The sequence below is a fragment of the Xenopus laevis genome, chromosome 6S (assembly GCF_017654675.1).
Source record: "Xenopus laevis strain J_2021 chromosome 6S, Xenopus_laevis_v10.1, whole genome shotgun sequence".
In the NCBI taxonomy this organism is placed as follows: Eukaryota; Metazoa; Chordata; class Amphibia; order Anura; family Pipidae; genus Xenopus; species Xenopus laevis.
In genome coordinates this window covers 20730506-20750112 of record NC_054382.1, presented here as the reverse complement: position 1 = coordinate 20750112, position 19607 = coordinate 20730506, and the positions used below count along the sequence as shown (strand labels likewise).

Here is a 19607-nt window from a genome sequence, read left to right as displayed (position 1 = left end):
ACATTCCCACACGCCCCGCGGAGAGTCTTGGGGGAGACTGGAAAAAAACTCACAGAGACCCCTCAGCCCGGAGCACCCCTCTCCCCAATCAAAACTTCTGCGCTCCCGGGCACTTCCATTAGTCCGGCTTTGACGGGGAGGGGGCACAGGTCAGTGAGCGGAGCGGCGATTGGCTGTGATTGTGCCCGGGACAAGTTCATCGTTCAGAACCTGGAGGGGGGGGATTCATTCTTTCAGCAACGAGAAAACGTCACGTGTGCCTGGTGATTAATCGCACAGTGTGGGGGTGATCGGGTCGCGTTGGATGTATCAGCATCTCTAAAACACCTGGGATTTGTCTGCCGTTACATCAGTGGAAGCTGAGGGCATGGGGGCAAGGTCGGAGTCTCTGATCGGAGTTGTATTACTTTTCCAGTTGTTGGCTGATCGGTTATGGTGTGCGGCAACAGCATCGGACTCGCTTTACGGTAAGAATGGCATTGCTGGGCATGGAGAGCACCCTAGGGTGTTCAGATAGATTGTAGGCTGCTGTCCTGCTTTCTGGTAGTACTCACAGGGCTGCACTTCCCTGCTGGGCATAGAAAGGCTAAAGCTGTGCTTCTATTGGCTTCATTTTTGTTATTTGTTACACTGGCTGCCATATACATTTGCCTTTTACCTTTCTGTGTGCTCAGGACAGTGCTGCCAAGAGCCTGGATCCATCATACAATCATATTGGGCTCTCCGGGGATTGGCTGAAGCCTCATGTAGATGGGGTTGCCACCTGGTAAAGAATCCTATATATTTATCTTTTTTCCCTATCAATAACATTGGGATCAACCGTCAAATTTAGCATTTTTACTGGCCAGGTGGCAACCCTACATGTAGACTATTAGCCCTGTATCCTGGGATCCAAGCCTATTCTTTGGCATTGGAAGTGTTATATGGACTTGGTGATACTGACCCTATATTCTCTTAGAACTAAAGCTTAACTAAAGAAGTAGCTAGAAATGTTGTACATTATTTCTTGGGCTTCTGTACCAGCCTAGGCAACCACTTCCCTTTAGCAGTAAAGATCTGTGTCTCCAAAGATGCCCCAGTAGCTCCACATCTTCTTTTCTGCTGATTCACTGCACATGATCTGTGCTGCTGTCACTTACTGAGCTTAGGGACCCACTCACAATATACAGTACACATAGAATAGAAATGTCACAATATAAGGCTGATTAGTTATTAATACAGATAATTACTACATGGCAGCACAGAAACCAGTGCAATTAGCATCAGAATTTAATAATCAGCCCTGTAGCATCAGTTTATATTACAGACCAACCTCATTTTCTGCTCGATAATTTGCTATAACCCCTAAATTTAGCTTCTCAACAGCTGCTCAGAGCCCACTGAGCATGTGAGTGTCACAGACACTTTAAAAGATGGTGACCTCCTGTGACAAGTCTGAAGTCCTGGATCATTGCTGCTATTGACAAGCTGAAACTTTAGTCTGCTGCAATAGGTTCAGTATTTAAAACATGGCATTTGTAGCCACATTCATTTTTAAGGTTAAGTTCTCCTTTAATGTCCTGTTATGCCCTACATCTTCCTACTTGTATGTAGCCCTGTGTGACAATACAGTATTCTCGTCTTCCTTAGCTGACACCTGCTAAAGGGGATATACACCCAAAACCAAACACCTGCCCAATGAAGGAAAATGGAATTATAAGCAACTTCCCTATATACATTGGTCACCTATGTTCATCCGTTTGTCAATTGTCATTTCTATCGAGAGCAGTATCCCTTTCTATTCTCTGCCCTGGTGGGTTCTGACTTTGGACAAAATGTATCTGAAGCAACCAAAGCTGCTTTCTATGACATGGGCTCAAGAGGGAGAACCAGCAGTGCAGAAATGGACAGTTGCAAATTGCAAATTCATAATGAATGTGTATGGATAAGTTGCTTAGCATGGCACTGACTTTGGTACTGGGCTTTGTTTTTTGGGGTTCCAGCCCCTCACTAGTTCTCATATACTTAATGAATTGTATTTGTACCCACAGTGGGGATGGTGGGAGCAGTAGTTGCAAGCAGTTGATCCAGGACGCAGAACTCTTCCTTCTCACCTGGCCCTGTCTCTTTCACTCATTCTCCGGTTCTGTGTCTTTTCTACAAGCGACTGAGCAGAACCAGATCACCTCCTCCACTGCCCTATTAATGTGCAGCCACTGACTGTTATTAATTAACGACAAGCTCCTTGGGGTTTTAAAGTAATGAAGTACCAGCTCCAATAAGGCAACTGGTGTGAGGTCTGGTGTTCGGCGTAATGGCTTACAAGCTCACGAGAGGCACGTGCGGCTTTAGGGAACAGCTCAGAGTCATTCTGCCCTAGAAATATATGCAGCGGAAGGAATTTTAATTTCTTTTGTTCCTTTTTTTTTATTCTATCTCGTCTGTGAAAGCGTTGGGTTTATTTTGGTGAATTTCTCTGCTGTTGCTTTAGGCTGTATTCTGGGGATGTGCTGCCCTCTACATAGCTCTCACATTATCATATGCGTGGTGTAAACTGTAAGACCATCATGTTTAGATAACCGCCTGGTGCTTATTTATCATGAAGTCTCTGCTGGAATGGAGAAATGACATCAGCTGTGATGTCATAGATTTAAAGTAGTAAAGTCATTGACATCACTGGGATTGTGTATTTGAAAGGGTTGTTCAGCCAATATTTGATTGACAGCTGAGATTTTTATATGAGTTTACAACAGCTATGAATGCTTTAATAAAAAATAGAATTTGGATTTCATGTTTAATTTGAAAAGGACTTTTATTATAAGGCTTTTTATGTCTGGGTGACAGGTCCACTTTAAATTAAATTTTAGAATGATGTAGAGAGTGATATTCCCGAGACAATTAGCAGCTGGCCTTCATTTTTTATTATTTGTAGTTTTTGAAAAATGTTGTTGTTCAGCAGCTCTCCAGTTTGGTATTTTATTCCATCTGGTTGCTGAGGTCTGAATTACCCTAGCAACCAGGCAGTAGCATGAATGAGAGAGAGTGCCTTAGTATAAAGATACGTACAGGTATGAGATCTGTTATCTGGAAACCTCCAAATTATGGAAGGGGCGTCTCCCATAGACCCTATTATATCCAAATATTCCAAATTTTTAAAACTGATTTCCTTTTTCTCTGTAATAATAAAACAGTACCTTGTACTTGAATACTAATATATAATGAATCCTTATTGGAGGCAAAACCAGCCTATTGGGTTTATATAATGTTTACATTATTTTCTAGTAGACTTAAGGTAAGAATATCTAAATTAAGAAGATCTAAATTATGGAAAGATCAGTTATCTGGAAAACCCCAGACCCTGAGCATTCTTCATATCAGATCCTCTACCTGTACATTAAATCAGGTTTTGGATGTGGTTGTTATCAATATGATACCTGTAACAAAGCCTAATGGGAAACTATAGCAGTCCCAGTTCCGTTATCCAGAAAACCCCAGGTCCCAAGCATTCTGTATAACAGGTCCCATACTTGGATTACAAAATGACAATATCATTAAAGTTGTAACTTTATGAGCTGCCAAGGTCATCGACCCCCATTTTGGAAGCATGAAAGAGTCAGAAGAAGAAGGCAAATAATAAAAAAACTAGAAAAAATTAAAAAATACCTGAAAAGTTGCTAAGAATTGGCCATTCTATAACATATAAAAAGTTAATTGGAAGGTGAACAACCCCTTTAGCTCTGTGGCATCTTCCAAAGAAAACTCCCTTAATCACACCCATTAAGTTACCACCTTCTTTGCAGGGTTTACAAATAAAGCATAATAATAATAATAATTCAAATTGGCCTAAGGACAGAAACAGTAATGCAGGATTATGTGCCAAAAACATGTTATTTAACAAAAAAGATGACTTTTCTACTGAATTGAGAAATAAGCCCCAATTTGGGCATGTGTTGCTGCGCACAAGCCGCTAGCGTTGATTGATGGCTGCGTTCTGCAGATTGAGCCTCGTAAGTGCATTTCCCCTCCTCAGTTTCGTTCATTCGCTTTAACATAGCCGATTAGCTAATTTCATGGTGCGCCAGTTTTAGGAGCCTATAAAATAACAATGAAAATAGTTTGAAAAAGACACTTCATTTAATGAGAAAGTGAGAAAAAGCAAAATGTTCCAAAAGGATGTGGTATTTGCCTTGAATCACCCAGGGAAGCGACTTCCGATGCCAAGATGCTGGGTGCCTATAGATGTGTAGAGCCAGCAATGATCTCACTCCGGTCAGTTGGACTGTAGGCACTACAGGCTGCAGCATGCTATTGACACTTTACTGCTGAAATGGATTTTCATGCAGATTATGGTTACTTAGCATAGAAATTGGCATAATGCATACATGTCTACACATTAGCATGTTATATACAGTACATGAATGTATCCATTTTTCTGTTAACCAGGTCTGAATCTGAAATGTTTACCTTAATCTTTACATTTATTTTCCCTTTATTCGTCATTGAAGGGTTTGTATTACTGCCTATAAAGAATTGACCTGCATTTATAACCCCAGCAGGAGCTGCCATATTGCTTACACACAAATGCTGATTTCTTGTTATCTGGATTATGAACAGCATTATCTCTACAGCAATAGACTGACTGTTCTTAACTGCAGTCAAATGAGAAGGTGAGACAAGCAATATGGCAGCACACGCACGCAAATATACAGAGGAATGTTCTGCTCACAAAATGTCTGATGGCTTTTTGACTTTCCTGTTTCATTCATGTTCACCCATCCTCAGACACAGCATATTGGGCTGTTTCGAGTTTGGATATTGGTTTGCCTTCTTATATGATATCAGTTTACATCACAAACAAAAACAACTTTTTTGCTTTTCAGCCTGACTATTATTCCTTTCATGAGTCCCAGTTTTATGGCAGGGGGTGGGAATATTAATGGATCTTATGTAGTTGGTTCTGTAGCTAACAGTCTTGAAAACAATATATTTTCCAATGATACTTTACATTGCCTTTAAAATTGGTATGTGACCTGTTATCCAGAATGCTCGGGACCTGGGACAATTGATCTTTTGGTAATTTGGATCTTCATACCTTAAGTCTACTAGAAAATCATATAAACATGAAATAAACCCAATAGGTTTTGCTTCCAATAAGGATTAATTATATCTTTAGTTGAGATCAAGTACAAAGTACTGTTTTATTAGTACAGAAAAATGGAAATAATTGTTCAAAATTTGGATTATTTGACTAAAATGGGAGATGGCCTTTCTGTAATTCTGAGCTTTCTGGATAATGGGTTTCCAGATAACGGATCCCATATTTGTATTCATTACTAGACAATATTTTTTGCTGTTTTGTTGCTTCTTTAAATAATTCTTGTAGTCGTGTATTACTCATGTGAGAAACCAAAACGGTGTGTTCCCTAAAGGCTCGGCATGTATTTTTGCACTTAAAAGAACGAGTTAAAACTTGCCTAATTCAATCAACTTTCATTTCTCCCAAAGAAGGTACATAAGATTGTTATCCAACATGCAACAAACGATATTTTGGAACTCAGATGAGCCAACAGTCAGATATTGATCAGGAAAGGTGATTTCTTTAGCCCATAGATAGACCAGTGGGCTCCCAGCTCAGTAGCACTCAATATCAGTAAGTGTATGGGCACCTTTAGGGTCTTGGCAGATTCGGGAAGATTAGTCGGCAGGTGACAAATCTGCTCTTCTTCGCGACTAATCTTCCCGATCTGCCTTCCACCGGCTAAAATGTAAATCTCCTGGGGCAGGCACACAGAACGCTTCGTTTTCCGAAGACTAATTGAGGATTTGTGCGATTGTCGAACCATGTGTGTAGAGTCCCGACATTTTTCATCCGGCGGAGATCAGTCGTTTGGTCGATCGGACAGGTTAGAAGATTTCTGTCGGCTGCCGATAATATCTCTGCATGTTTTGCCGATCATACGATTTTCAGTGGGAGACTGTCACTAGCTTTTGTCAGACGTAACTTTCGTGCGATTGCTGTCAGGGGCAGAACATCGGCTGATCTGTTCTTTTACTACTTTATTTGACCTGGATGGTTAGTGGCAGGTCGGGGGATGGGGAAGTCCTATCGTTCGAGGATCTTTGCATCTATGGCCAGCTTAATGGTGGCCATACACGGGCAGATAAAGCTGCCGATATCGGTCGTTTGGACCGATTTGACAGCTTATCTGCCCGTGTATGGGGGCTTCCGACGGGTCTTCCCGATCGATATCTGGCCACGATATCGATCGGGAAGCTTTGATTTTTACCCGACCGACCCGTCGGAGCCCCTTGGCGCATCGTAATTCGATCGTTTGGCCATACGGCCGAACGTTTGAATTACCCCCGATATAGCCATGCCGTTTAGTGGCATATCGGGGAAAGATCCGCTCGTTTGGCGATGTCGCCAAACGAGCGGATCTTTGAGTCTATGGCCAGCTTAAGATGGAACTAAAGGTGATGGCAGAGGGGGAGACTTGTCTCCCACGGCTAAATCAGCATTCCATTGGGTAACAAGACTCCCAGAGTTTTCTGAAGTTGCCTAAAGTTTCCTTACTTCGGAAGATAAAGCTCCTCGTATGTTTTCCCACTGGTGATTAAATTTGTTTCCGGTGAAAAAGAAATTTCAGAGGATTTGTCTTATTTTTTTCCTGTCTGCCATCACCCTTGCTGTATGTATTTATATGTAGTGCTTTCCATCTCTGGTTTCCTACCTCCACTGCATGCTGTCCTACAGCTTCCATCAAAGCTTGCTAGCATGTCTAATTCCCCAATACTGGCTTGTAGGTCCTCGTTTCAAAATATAAATTCTCATAACTCAACAGCTGCCTATGCACTCAGCAGTCTGAATTTTATTATGAAAACAAGGAGCCCAAATCTATGAAAACAAGGAGCGCAAATGTTTCCCGCTGTAAGTGATTGTTCTAATATCACATTGGACATCTCGATCCCTCCTTTGGGACATAGGTGAGGTCAGAGTACGAAAGACTTTAGGATTTAGATGGCAGGTTGACTTGCGCTTACTTGCCCTAGAATTTAAAGAAATTCTTCTGTCCGAGCCCTGTCAACCCCTTTATCTTAAAACTGGTCCTCAGAGCTGCTCAGTCAGTTCTGGATCACTTGCTGCTTCTTTTTCTTGACCCCAAAGGTGCAGAAGGAATTTCTGTTGTATTTCCTCAGCTTGTGTGGCACGGAAAACTAGTTATAAGCTGCACTGCATTAACACCAGTCCACTGCTGAAATAATGTGTGCAGTTGAATGAAATGACTACGGCTCCCTTGTGCTATACAGGCATTAGAAAAATATAAAAATACATGCCTGATAGATTTCTGTTATGGCTCAGAAAATCTCTCGGCTGAGACGCCTTGAGGTTTCCTCCAGGATCAGAACACCACTGCTTATGCACTGTTACATTACACTGCTCCTATTTTACTTTAAAATCATTTCGGAAATACGTGTGGATACTGCTTTAGTAGCTGGACCTCCCTACTGAGAGCTAAGACTTATAAGACAATAAGATAATACTAAGTAAAGCAGCTGCGGTTACAGGTATTATTGGTAAGACAATATGCCTAAGATCATTGAGATAGTCAAAAAGGTGGCATTTCTAGTGTATGTTTGGTGTGCGTGGTCAGTGATTTATTTTGGTCTGACATCTACAAGCTGATTAAATTGAAAGCTTGAGAAACTATCAAGGTTATTAGAACTGGTTTATTTGAAACCTGATTTGATTTGACAGAGGTATGCATGTAAATCCACTTTCATTTTGTTATGCAAAACTGTACGGAGCAATTCTTTCCAGCACCTGCTGTCTCTGAAGAATATCTGCTGCCTTGAGCAGATGTTCGTAGCTGAACGGTGCCCTAATGCCATATTTTTTATGCTTGCATTGGAACCCAAAGTGTATGAATCATATCATATGCCTTAGGGTCCAATGCATGTATGTGAAATGTGATGTTAGGGGGCAGCTGAACTGCTCCACCAGGGTCTTTGTCAGCACTTTCAAGTATTTTGCATCAAGAGACTGTTGCATTTAATATGCCTTGTGCTTTTTATATGTATTGCCCAACTTTTCCCATTTCAAGGGTCATTATCCTATACACACCATGTTTGACTGGAAGATTATATTAAAACTGTGATACCATACAAAGCAGCGAGCAGAGCCTTTTGGTTCAGGGGGAAAAAAATATCTCTCTCCTGGAGTCCACATCTGGGCCACCTGTTTAAAAGTCCAGTTTTTTTCATTAACTATAAACAGGAGTTTCAGTTGTTTCCATTAAATTTGACTTGAGGCCACAATATATTGGCAATCCCAATGCAAATGTAGACATAGAGGAAAAAGGAAACAGATCAAGGCGTGTGTGTGTATTTACAAACTCCTATGAATGTCAAGTGCAGTTGATGGTATAATATCAAAACAATAATGCATGTCAACTCACTTCAGACATTTATTAGTGAAAATTCAGCCAAATTGATTCAAACAATATAAATAGTTCATTTCTTACATACCACTTGGCAGTGTCCCATTAGTGTCTCCATACCGAATACAGGCCACACCCTCCTGACGCGTTTCGCACCATTGGTGCTTCATCACGGGAGGACAGTCGAGGAGTATGAAGCTAATTAACTTTACAATACAGTTTCGATATAACTTCTCACAACAGCTATATAAAATAACACTTTGGTTGCTTAATTCCCACCATGGTACTATCTTAAATTTGTGTTTCTCTACTCTTAGTAAGAGTATGATAGGGGCTCCTATTTCCTTCCGTAGTATAGAAAAATACTGGTAAGTGAGTTGCGAGTTTCCTGATCAAATTGACCTTAGTGTGCATGTGGTGGGGAAACGAGAACATAATTTCCATATGAATCATTAGACAGTCTCTACAAGGTGCTGTATGTCTATACTGTACGTCTGTGCTATATAAATGAAGTATAATAACCCTGGAACTCACTCCATTCTTGGAGATATGCCGTATGCATGGGTTTTGTTAACTTAGCAACATCTGAGTGGATATTGGCCTGAATTCAAGTTACTTAAAAAGTTATAAGTAGATTTTATGTTAAAGAAATACATTTATAGTCTTCAGGGAAATATAAGGCTAAAACCAATGATTCACTTGGCAAATGTTATTGAATACAGCCCCATAAAAAGAGAGATTATCTGAATATTTGACTACCCTGGACTGCACATCATTTATAGTGCTCCTTAGGAAGAAGATTTTTTAGTTTCTATTTCATACTTCGCCTGCCCCTCACTCCCCACCTTTCCTCTCCTCCCATATGACAGCTGAACAATGGGGACATTATAAATTATAATTAAATGCAACCCCATGAACATTTCACTCATTCTGTGACATGGAAAATGTTTTTCATGTGTAATAATTATTTCAAATAGCTAAACCCACATAATATTTGATGAATACTAACATTTCATTTTTTTCTTTTTTTGTTAAGATTCAGCTAAATTGTCTGTGGCCCAACCACAGCATTTAGAGACATCATGCAGATGTCTTGTTTTCTGATCTTAAAGGAGAACTTAACCCCTTTGCGCTAAAATCCCTCCCCTGTGTTGCCCTCCTCCCCCCTGGCCTACCTCCCCCCTGGGCCAATGACCGTAAATTGCTACTTACCCCTCAGCTCAGGTCTTGTCCATGGAGTTCACGGCCGCCATCTTCTCCTGTGCGGTCTTCTTCTTGGATTGCCCGGCGTTTGGTGGTGCATGCGCAGTAGGAGTATTTGCCGGTTCAGCTCTATTGCGCATGCGCCGAAAATCACAAAGTTTTCCGATTTCTTTCTTTTCCGAGCTCCTTTCTCTTTTTATGCCATGTTTACTTTTTCATGCCAGTTATCCATGCAGACCTTGCACTTAACTACAAACTTTAGCAACATCTTTGGAATCTGCATCAGATGTTCTAGCCTAGCCTGGTGGGATCTAGGAGATCTTGCCGGTAGTACAAAAGCACTGGTGAGCACCACAGCTAGAATTATGAGTGATTTTTTCATTTAACACTTAAGACCTGAGATATAATTAGTGGCACAATGAAGTATTTTCTAATGATTATTCAAAGCTTGATCTTTTTCTACTGTGATGGGTGAATTTTTATTCACTTGGGAAGGAGCATTTTTGTTTTGGTGCATGTATCTTTCAGACATTTGACCTGTTGACAAAGTAAAATTGCTAAGGGCCCTTTATCGCATGCCAATAACCAAAGGGTTTGCAAATACAGTTTGCTCATTTAGGAAGCGCACACTGAATATATTACTCATATTGTTTTTTTTGGGATTTGGAATCCCTTGTGTGTTGCGTATCCACTTATAGTTGCGCAGGGTGTATGCTCTAATTTAATTGTAGCAAATTGTTTTGGTGCTCCCTTTCTTTGTCACCTTCTGCTCAGAAAAGGAATCATGCCAGCAAAATGTCTTTACCATCTGTTGAACAAGACCTGTATTTTTATAGAGGCTGCTTATATATTATTATATTGCAGTGTTTCAGAAAGTTAATATTGGCAGACCTTATGGTAAATGTTTCCCTGTGGTCAAAAACATAACCTGAAAACAAAAAATCAGGAAAAAAATACAATATATAAATGATATGCTAGCTAATGTAAATGCACTTTATAATATCCAGTTTTCTGAAAGTGCCAAAAATACACTATCATCCATAGGCTAAATAGTGGATCTTATGGTGTAGCTCAAGCCGGGTGGCCAAGAAAAGGGATCAGTTCTTTTTTTTTTGGCAAGTCCTGTGAACTTAAAACTACAATGGCCGGGCTACCTACTAGCTATGGAGTTTGAATGTGGCCCATGAAACCACAGTTAAACTGGCCCAATCATTAAGGATAGAGACCGGGTGGGGCTGTCATGCCAATTAAAAAGACCCAATAAGGGGGGACCCACAAAAACAGTCCCTGAATTTGGTAAGACCGTCCATGTTGCTTGGGGCTGGCTAAAGCCAAACTGAGTCCTTTAGAACTCAACCGTTTAAAAAAAAACCCTATCCCCCACCACATGTAAACCCACTCCCTCCTCCTCCCCAGCATAGCTGCCCCCCGGGGGAAATGCCCCTAACTTTATACTTACCCCTCCGCGCAGATTCAGGCATCAGAGTTCCATGCAGCCATATTCCGGGTCTTCAGTAAGGGGGCAATATATTTTGACAATACTGTATGAATGTGTGGCACCTTGGGCAGAGGGCAGACCATCTTGCTCTTCTATTTGTAACCCTACTAACTGAGTATCATACATTCTGATGCCCTTCCAAGCAAAATCTTAGAGGCGCCATATCTCCTCCACATTTCATATGAAATCCATTCTTTTTGGTTTGTAAGTCCCAAGATACTGAGCAAAAATCTTTAGGGATGGCCACATTGTCGGCTATTTGAGGATAAATGGTTCAGATAAACACCATGTTGGCCTGTTTATGGCCCCTAACTGACTATATGAATAAAAAGAATACTGCTGAGAGTTTTAGTTTGCAGAAGCTAAAGGCCCATGGGTATGATATGCCTGCTATAAACCAAAGAAGGCTGATAAAAGCAAAGAATCGTATAGGAAGGATAGAATCAGTCACTGGCTTATCTGCTGCATCACCTTCAGGCAACAAATCAGCAACACAAAGTGCAGCAAATCCCCATTCCACGGCAGCCTACAGACACACTGGGCACAATTACAATGATTAAAAAACTGCCGCATAACAAACAAATGAAAAGAGCAGAGGAGGAACAACACAGTGCAATAAAAATGAATGGAAGCTAGCTCTTTTTTTCCCCCCCAGATACATTTAATACCATGAATCTGACACTAATGAAAATAAAATAATGCAAGACGTAAAAACAAGAGTAGGGTAGTCTGAAACTATTGATTGGAGAAATCATTTTAGCTTAATCAGTATTCATGGCAGGACGTTCAATCTTATCCACATGAGTAGTCTATGCAGATTATAATCTTACAGGGAGAGGGAAAATTCATCAGAAAGGCTCTCGGGCCGCTGCAATTATTTAAAAAATAAATAAATAAGAAAGTGAACAGATGGGAAACAGGTTTCTGCCATAGACAAGTCCTTTTCATTGTATTTTCCTGCTGTCCTTAAAAACTCACTGCTTCTACTTGTGCTGTTTTTTGGCTCATGGGCATTTCGTGCAGGTCGGTGGGAGTGATTGTATCCATGAATCTTGATTAATTCCCTTTGTGCTAATGAGTTAGTAAAATTGTGGCTGAGTTTTGCAACCTACTCTTCAATTCAATGCATTCAGTTTACACCCTACCGTTTAAAGAAAGCCCTACCTATTGGTTTATGTGACCAGGACCGGAAATAGGGGTAGGCAGAAGAGGTACATGCTTAGGGCACAAGGTTGAGGGGGTGTCAGACACATTTCTCTTCTGCCTGGCAGCCAGGGCCGGAACTAGGGGTAGGCAGAAGAGGCACCTGCCTCGGGCGCAACTCTGTGTGGCCGCTGGGCAGGTGCTTGTTCAAGATTCTTCTGCCTACCCCTAGTCTGGATTTGCTCCCCTCTGCAGGTCTCGCCTACCCCCTCTGTCACTTGAACCTCTCTCCCTCCCTCCTTTGTCCTTCCGTCCCTCCCTCTGTCCATTCCTCCTTCCCCTGTCCCTCCCTCCTCGCCCCAAACTGCCCCTCCGCTTCCATTTCTTGCATCTACATTATAGTGCGCATGTACGTACGCGGGGGGGGCGGAGTCAGCCGACCTGGCTAACCCTAGTCCGTAGCCCTTCCAGGAGAGGATTATCGCACTTGTCACTCCCCCACCTACTCCGCATCACTGCAGGGAGTGCGTGTGAGCTTGCACGGAGGTGTAATGAGAGAGAAATGTCTTGGGTGCGCCATTGACTTGTTTGTCACCGTGTATTGGGGAAGGGATGTAGCTGGCAGTTGTTCTATATAATATGGGGGTCTTTCTTCCACCTGATTTGTTTCAGATAAACATATCTGCTAGTAGGCTAAATCCACGTTTACCAATTCTGGTAACTGCCATGTTAATTACACTTTGGATAATGTAAAAAAAAAAGTGATATAAAATACCGGCCCTTCCTAAATTGATAGTGCCTGTGTATATGGGCAGGTTGGTGGTAATTTACAAAGGTAGGGTATTGGCTGCAGGGTTTATTTACCATTGGTAGGCACAAACACTAGGGTTTTTTTTTTTTCAGGATTACGCTTTGCTGTGTTTTGCATGACTCACGGCAAAATGCAGCAGGTTTTAGGTGATGGGATTTTTATTTTTTTACATTTTACTATTTTACTTTGAAACACAATCAACAAGCTAACTTCATGCCCATTATTAAAAAAGAATTTACAAAGTGACATGATTGGGCATAATGAGCAATTTGGTGTGCATGTTGAGCTAAAGTTTGCTCTGAATTGCGTTAAAAATACATATCCATCTTATGAAATTATTTCATGTTTTCGTAATTCATTCAGTTTGAAGTCAGTTGTGTGCATCGGAGCGTGCCAGTCGTATACAAAATGCAGATGGCTGATGGCTCAGATCAGGCCTTATAATAAATGATTGTTCTGAACTGCGCTTTTCCCTTTTTTTTTAGTAGATTAGTGATTTTATGCTGGATCATTGAAATTGATTTTTTTTCTCAGATGTTAACAGCATGAAGTAAAACGAGTGTCATTTCCACGGTTGATGCTAATACGGTGATGTATGCGCTAATCTTTGATGCACGGATCTATACGTATCAGAGCTGGCATCGGTGCAGCTTGTGTGCACATCAAAAGCACTTTCAGACAAACAGAGAATAAATGGCAATTAGGAATCTGTTTTCATATTTTTTGATGTTTTGGGGGAAATGATACCCTTCCCATCACAATTCCAATGTTTCAAAGTATTTTTGTTTTTCGAGACTTTTCATATGAGCTTTTCTGTATTGATATATATTAGGGATTCATATGGTAATGTGTTACTAAGGGTAAGGCCACACGAGGAGATTCGGGGAGATTTTGTCGCCTGGCGACTAATCACCTCGTCTTTTGCACGACTATCTCCCCGAACTGCCTCTGCGTTTTCCCCCATAGGCTAGAATGAAAAGTCGCCTGTGCTAATGCACACGCGGCGATGCGTTTTCTATTTCTTTTGGGCGACTATAGAAAACTCATCGCCGCGTGTGCATTAGTGCAGGTGACTTTTCATTCTAGCCTATGGGGAAAAACGCAGAGGCAGTTCGGGGAGATAGTCGCGCAAAAGACGAGGCGATTAGTCGTCGGGCGACAAAATCTCCCCGAATCTCCTCGTGTGGCCTTACCCTAAGGGTTCTTGACAGTTTAAGTAGACTAATTACTGTCATTGTTCTCAATGATCTATGGCCCAGGCAAAAGCACTGAACAGCCACAAGAACAGTGCACTGATAATGTAGTTACTTTTTTCCAATAGTATCCTATCTAACTTATAAAGCTCTCTTATAATTCCACCCATATATGGGATCTAACTGACAGGCTGGTTTAAATATTAATATTTATTTATTTATGTTGTAGAAGAAATCTTCTAAATGGATCATCACCAGATATAAATATTAAAGGGGATAACAATGTTTTGTTTCTTTATGGAGAAAAAATCATGTCATTGTTTAAATAAAGAACTACATTAGGAATTAGGAATTATCAGTTTCTTTTGATTCTCGCCATGCCTGCAGGCCATTCTATTGTACATGATTGTTACACAAGGCTTTGTGAAACACTTTCCAACGTTGTCATTTTAGAGGAAATTCTCTCCCACTTTGCCCAAATTTGTTCTTCTCTATATGGTTAACCCACCCCAATACACACAAACCCTACACAACCAGTGATGTGCTAGCATAGACTGTACCAGGTAGTTCTACTGCATATTGTGCATGCTGGGCCCGGGTACTCATATAGTGACTATGTCTGCAAAATTCTTAGTTACCCTTTACCGAAGTAAGGGATTTAATTATTTGCCCATTGTGCTAAAATCAGAGTAATAAAACATGCACTGCACTTCATCTGCAAGTAAACCGTTATCGTAAAGTTGGCCATACGCTGCCAGATCATATCTTTTGCCAAGGTCACCAAACAAGCAGTTCTGGGCTTGATTTGGTCACCCAAATTGGGCTGGCTCGATCATAAGCCTTATGGATCAGCTTCGGACTAGGGGGTCCGGGGCCCACTTGGGCTGGCAACCCCCCCCCCTCTGCCACGGAACTCCCAGCTATAACCCCCTCTCACAACCCCTCTCAGCTCCCGGTGTGTACCTTAGTTTATTGTGTTGAGGTCTTGTTCAGGACAAAGGTAGGGGTTTGTAAATATAAAAATATCTGGAACGGTCCAATTCCTATGACGGACGAATGGCTAGTGTCAGAGGGTTGATATTTGTCACCCCCGCCCTCTACGACGCCATAACGCTATAAGGCCCAAGGCAGGATGGACTAATGGTCTACTGTGGACAATGGTCACTCATATAGCTTATACTAGGCCATACAAACAAAAGATCATCACTCTGTTACTTAAATTCCAGAGTGTTAGCATAACGTCTGTCTGTCTGTTGGGGCCCCTTACTGCAGACGTGCTGCTCGAATAACTGGAAATACCACAATGGCCTTGGTTAGCCGATAGCTGATTGCGAGGCTGTGGACTGTTGGAGCTAGGCACAGTATGTTACAACATTCCTTTGATAACATGTAAGACTAAGTAAATCATTTAGACATTAATTGTACAAGGAGGAGACAGACTATGTATGGTATTTCCGTGAAACCCTTGTCACACTTATTGTAAAAGCCTTCTGAAAGCTATATAATGCCTGGACCAAGAGGTGGGTCTTTGGTAAGTCCTTGGCTGACATTCTGTGTGTTACTCCAACAGCTTACCCAGACAAAACTGTTATGTTGTATTATGTAAGAATAAATTGCCTGACTATTTCTAAAGGTTTTCCTTTACTGAGTTTTGTCTTACACGAGGTCAAAATGGTACTACTAAACATACCATCAGGTTCAGCACCCAGGGAGAAGAGCAGGTCTGGCCCACCAGAAGAATACCTTGCCCAATTCGACCCTGCCGGAGATCATACACAGTGCTCTACAGAGGATCTTCAGACAAGGAAAATACACTTTGATGTGGTCCTGGTCCAAAGGGGTTTTAAGTTGTCTAATGTTATACAGAAGCTCTTTACAGGGTTAAGGTGCCCGTAGACACAAGGATCCTATCGTACAAATCGAGGATTCGTACGATTTTCGGATTGTGTGTGGCGTGTGCCGACATCTTTCGTCCGGCGGAGATCGGTAGTATGGTCAATCGGTCAAGTTTGATTTTGACCCGACCGATCCCGCCGGAGCCCATGCATATCGTAATCTGATCGTTCGGCCGAACAATCAGATTACCCCCGATATAGCCATGCCTGGTTAATGGCATATTGGGGAAAGATCCGCTCGTTTGGCAATGTTGCCAAACGAGCTGATCTTTTCATCTATGGCCCTCTCTTTCTTCACCCACCTAGATGTGAATCTATATGAGACCTGAATTGGTGGAATCCACCCTCACTGCCATTCACACTGCCTTGTGTGGTTGGAGAATTGCATACCCGGGGGCTACTGCCATATAGTATTTTACAACTCGTTATGAGTTGTAAAATAGGTGGATCTGGCAAGGTCTGGAAGATAAATTGGTGGGTAGGGAGGGAAGATACAGAGAGGTTGAGCTGGAAGCGGGATTGGGGGCAGACCAAGTGCAGAACCACACGTAACTACAAATTTATCGGCAAATAAATTGCTGGTAAATGTGTAATGTTGCTCTGCACTACTGGCTGTTGTGAAACATAAATGTGCATAAACCCATTAAACTATATTGCTATAGCAAATTGCCCAGTGAAATGTGCACAACACAATTTGTATGTGTGGTGCTGTTACATGGACTTGAGCTCGATCTAGTCTAAGTGGAGTGCATTTGGTTTAAGTTCCCCTAATTTGATGATCTCTGAATAAGGCTGATATGAAACTGATGCAAGTTACAGGTATTAAATCCCTGAAGGACTTTATATGCCAAAGCAAATTCAGGTGCCATAAAGTTAATAAATCTTCTCTTTGCTGTGAAATCATTTTATGAACTTGAGGCTTGGTATTTGCTATATTAAAAGCCTGAGCATAAAATAAACACAATTTATTACTGTCCTGCATTTTTAAAATATTCATTGTCTTTAATTCGAGCAAATGCCTAAGCAATGCAGCAAGCTTTTTTTTTTCAACTATTTAGCATATTTGGACCTTTTGGGTCGGTTGTACCTCTGGAAAAATGTTTTCAATCGATTGAAATCTGTAACAATGACCTTTCCTTGTAGCATAAGTGAACACAATAAAACATCAGCATACAGTATATAATATATAAAAATGACACATGAAATGGTTTGGTGCAGAATATCAAGTCCTTACAAGAGGGGGTGCCATAAAGGGTGACTGCATTTCCTGTGACAACGACAGTCACTCATTAGATGTTAGTTCCACTAAATGAATCCCCAGGGTGCACTTTTATACTTGACTTTATTAATACACACAGCCAGCAAAAACTGAGCCATCATTTTATAACAACTACCTGTAAATGATAACTACAGCTCACACCAAATGGAAGGCTGAATCATGACATAAATGTCAATAAAATAGGAAGGTGATTACCCAAGTCCTTGTGACTGTTGTCCCAGCCTTCCTAATAGGAATCTTGCCCTCTAACTGTTTCTGGAGACCATTCTCTGAATTTATTTGTATTCATTCCTATAAGCTTGCTTTTAACTCTTCTCAGTCTTGTCCCACCTGCTATTCTCTCAATCCTTTTTCCATCATTCTCTTTAGTTCGTTCACCTTCATGTTCTCCTCCAACTCCATGACCAGTAGTTCATTCATCTGTTTCCTGTTTCATGTCAACAATATTGTGGACCCCATCCCATTTATTTATTATCTGTTTAATGTTCTCAAAAACTCACACAATGGGGTATATTTATCAAAGAGTGAAGTTAATAGTGAAGTTCCGCCACTAGAGTGAAATTCCGCCACTTCCCATTCATTTCTATGGGGTTTTTAAAGGCGTATTTATCAAAGGGTGAAATTTCACTTTCACCCATTGATAAATACGCCTTTCAAAATCCCATAGAAATGAATGGAGAGCTGCGGAATTTCACTCTAGTGGCGGAACTTCACTCTTTGATAAATTTACCCCAATAAGTATAGTTTGATCAAAAAAGGCCACAGCAATTATTTTTTTTTAAATTATTTTTTTATTAACTTTTTTCAAAAAGACATACAAAAGTACAGAAGAAAAGAGAAAGTCTTACAATTGTCTACCTAGGGTATTCAAAGGTTACATATTAGGTACTACAAAGCAATATGCATGCATTAGCTTCATGAGGAGCAATACAACCATGCCTAAGTCAATGCTTGAAATGAGTGTGTAGCAGTGTCAGGCAACTCAAGCCAAGGACCCCATATCTTTAGGAATTTTTCCGGACACCCTCTAGCTAAATACACTGCCTTCTGCAGGGGGAGAATTTTGTTTATCAGTTGTTTCCATCAACTTAAAGAGGGGGGGGGGAAGTATCCTTCCAAGTCAACAAAATGGCTTTCTTAGCATAATAAAGTAATTGCAAATAAAACAATCTCTGGCACTGGGGGAAAGTAAGTGGTTCAGTGTGACCCATTAGGCCACAGCAATTATTGGCTTATAATAACAAGATAACAATACAAAGAGGTATCTCCCTACAATCCTCTACTTGTACCCCACCTGAGAAGATGGAAAATGAATAACCAGAGCTGAGAGCTCTCAACTAAGATGATGCCCCAACTTACAGTTTTGGCTCTGAGTACTACCCCCAACCTGCATGAGTTTGCTCAGTAACCCTTGGCAAACCCCCCCCCCACACATCCACCAGTGACCAATGGGATGGCCCCTCATTGTTTATATGCCGTTCTGATGTAAAATGACCTCCAGAGGCCAATATCTGCCCACTATTCTCTTTCATCTACCATCCTCCTGACATTCTCTCCATTCTGTGTGGGTTGAACTCAGGCCTGGATTTGTGGAAAGGCCACCAAGGGCCGGGTCTATGGTGGCAGGATTTTAGCGGGCAGCATGCTGCCCAACCATACCCACATTGGTTCAAAAAACACTGTGTATGCACAGGAGATACAATCATTTTTTAAATTTCCCATGTGCCAATCCCCATTGCTCAGGTCCCGATGATGAAAATGTTCACAAATAAGGGGACAGGGGCGATGAACGGAAGGGCGGCCTAGGCAACCCAGCCAGCCACTTCCCCCCCACGTATGCCAATGTGGAGGGTGACAGGAGGGAGAATGATGTAGGGGTGGGTGACAGAGGGAAGGAAGAGGAGTAAGACTGAGTGGTGCAAACACGGACTAGAGGTAGGCAGAAGACAAGTTTAGAGGTAGCTGCCCAGCCCCTCCCCCCAGGCAGCTGCCTCTTCTGCCTACCCCTAGTTCTGACCCTATTTGAGAGGCCTAGGGGAGCCCACTATGTAAATCTGGTTTGGCAAGTTCAGGTTGAAATTTGGTCAACCACTGCAGGTTAAGGTTGGGTGTGGGTCAGACTGGAGAAGTGCACTCCTCCACTGCTCCCAAAGATTCTGAGTCTTAGA

General features: G+C 41.6%; 1 protein-coding gene across 1 annotated transcript in view; it reads left to right on the top strand.

The window, feature by feature from the left end:
- Nucleotides 1-244: 244 nt before the first annotated feature.
- plxdc2.S (plexin domain containing 2 S homeolog) overlaps nucleotides 245-19607 on the top strand; it is a gene marked incomplete at its 5' end in the record, with an annotated part of 248605 nt that continues 229242 nt past the window's right edge. Inside the window, 1 exon segment of the mRNA NM_001093186.1 lies at nucleotides 245-467. Within this exon segment, the coding sequence (NP_001086655.1) occupies nucleotides 368-467 (100 nt within the window).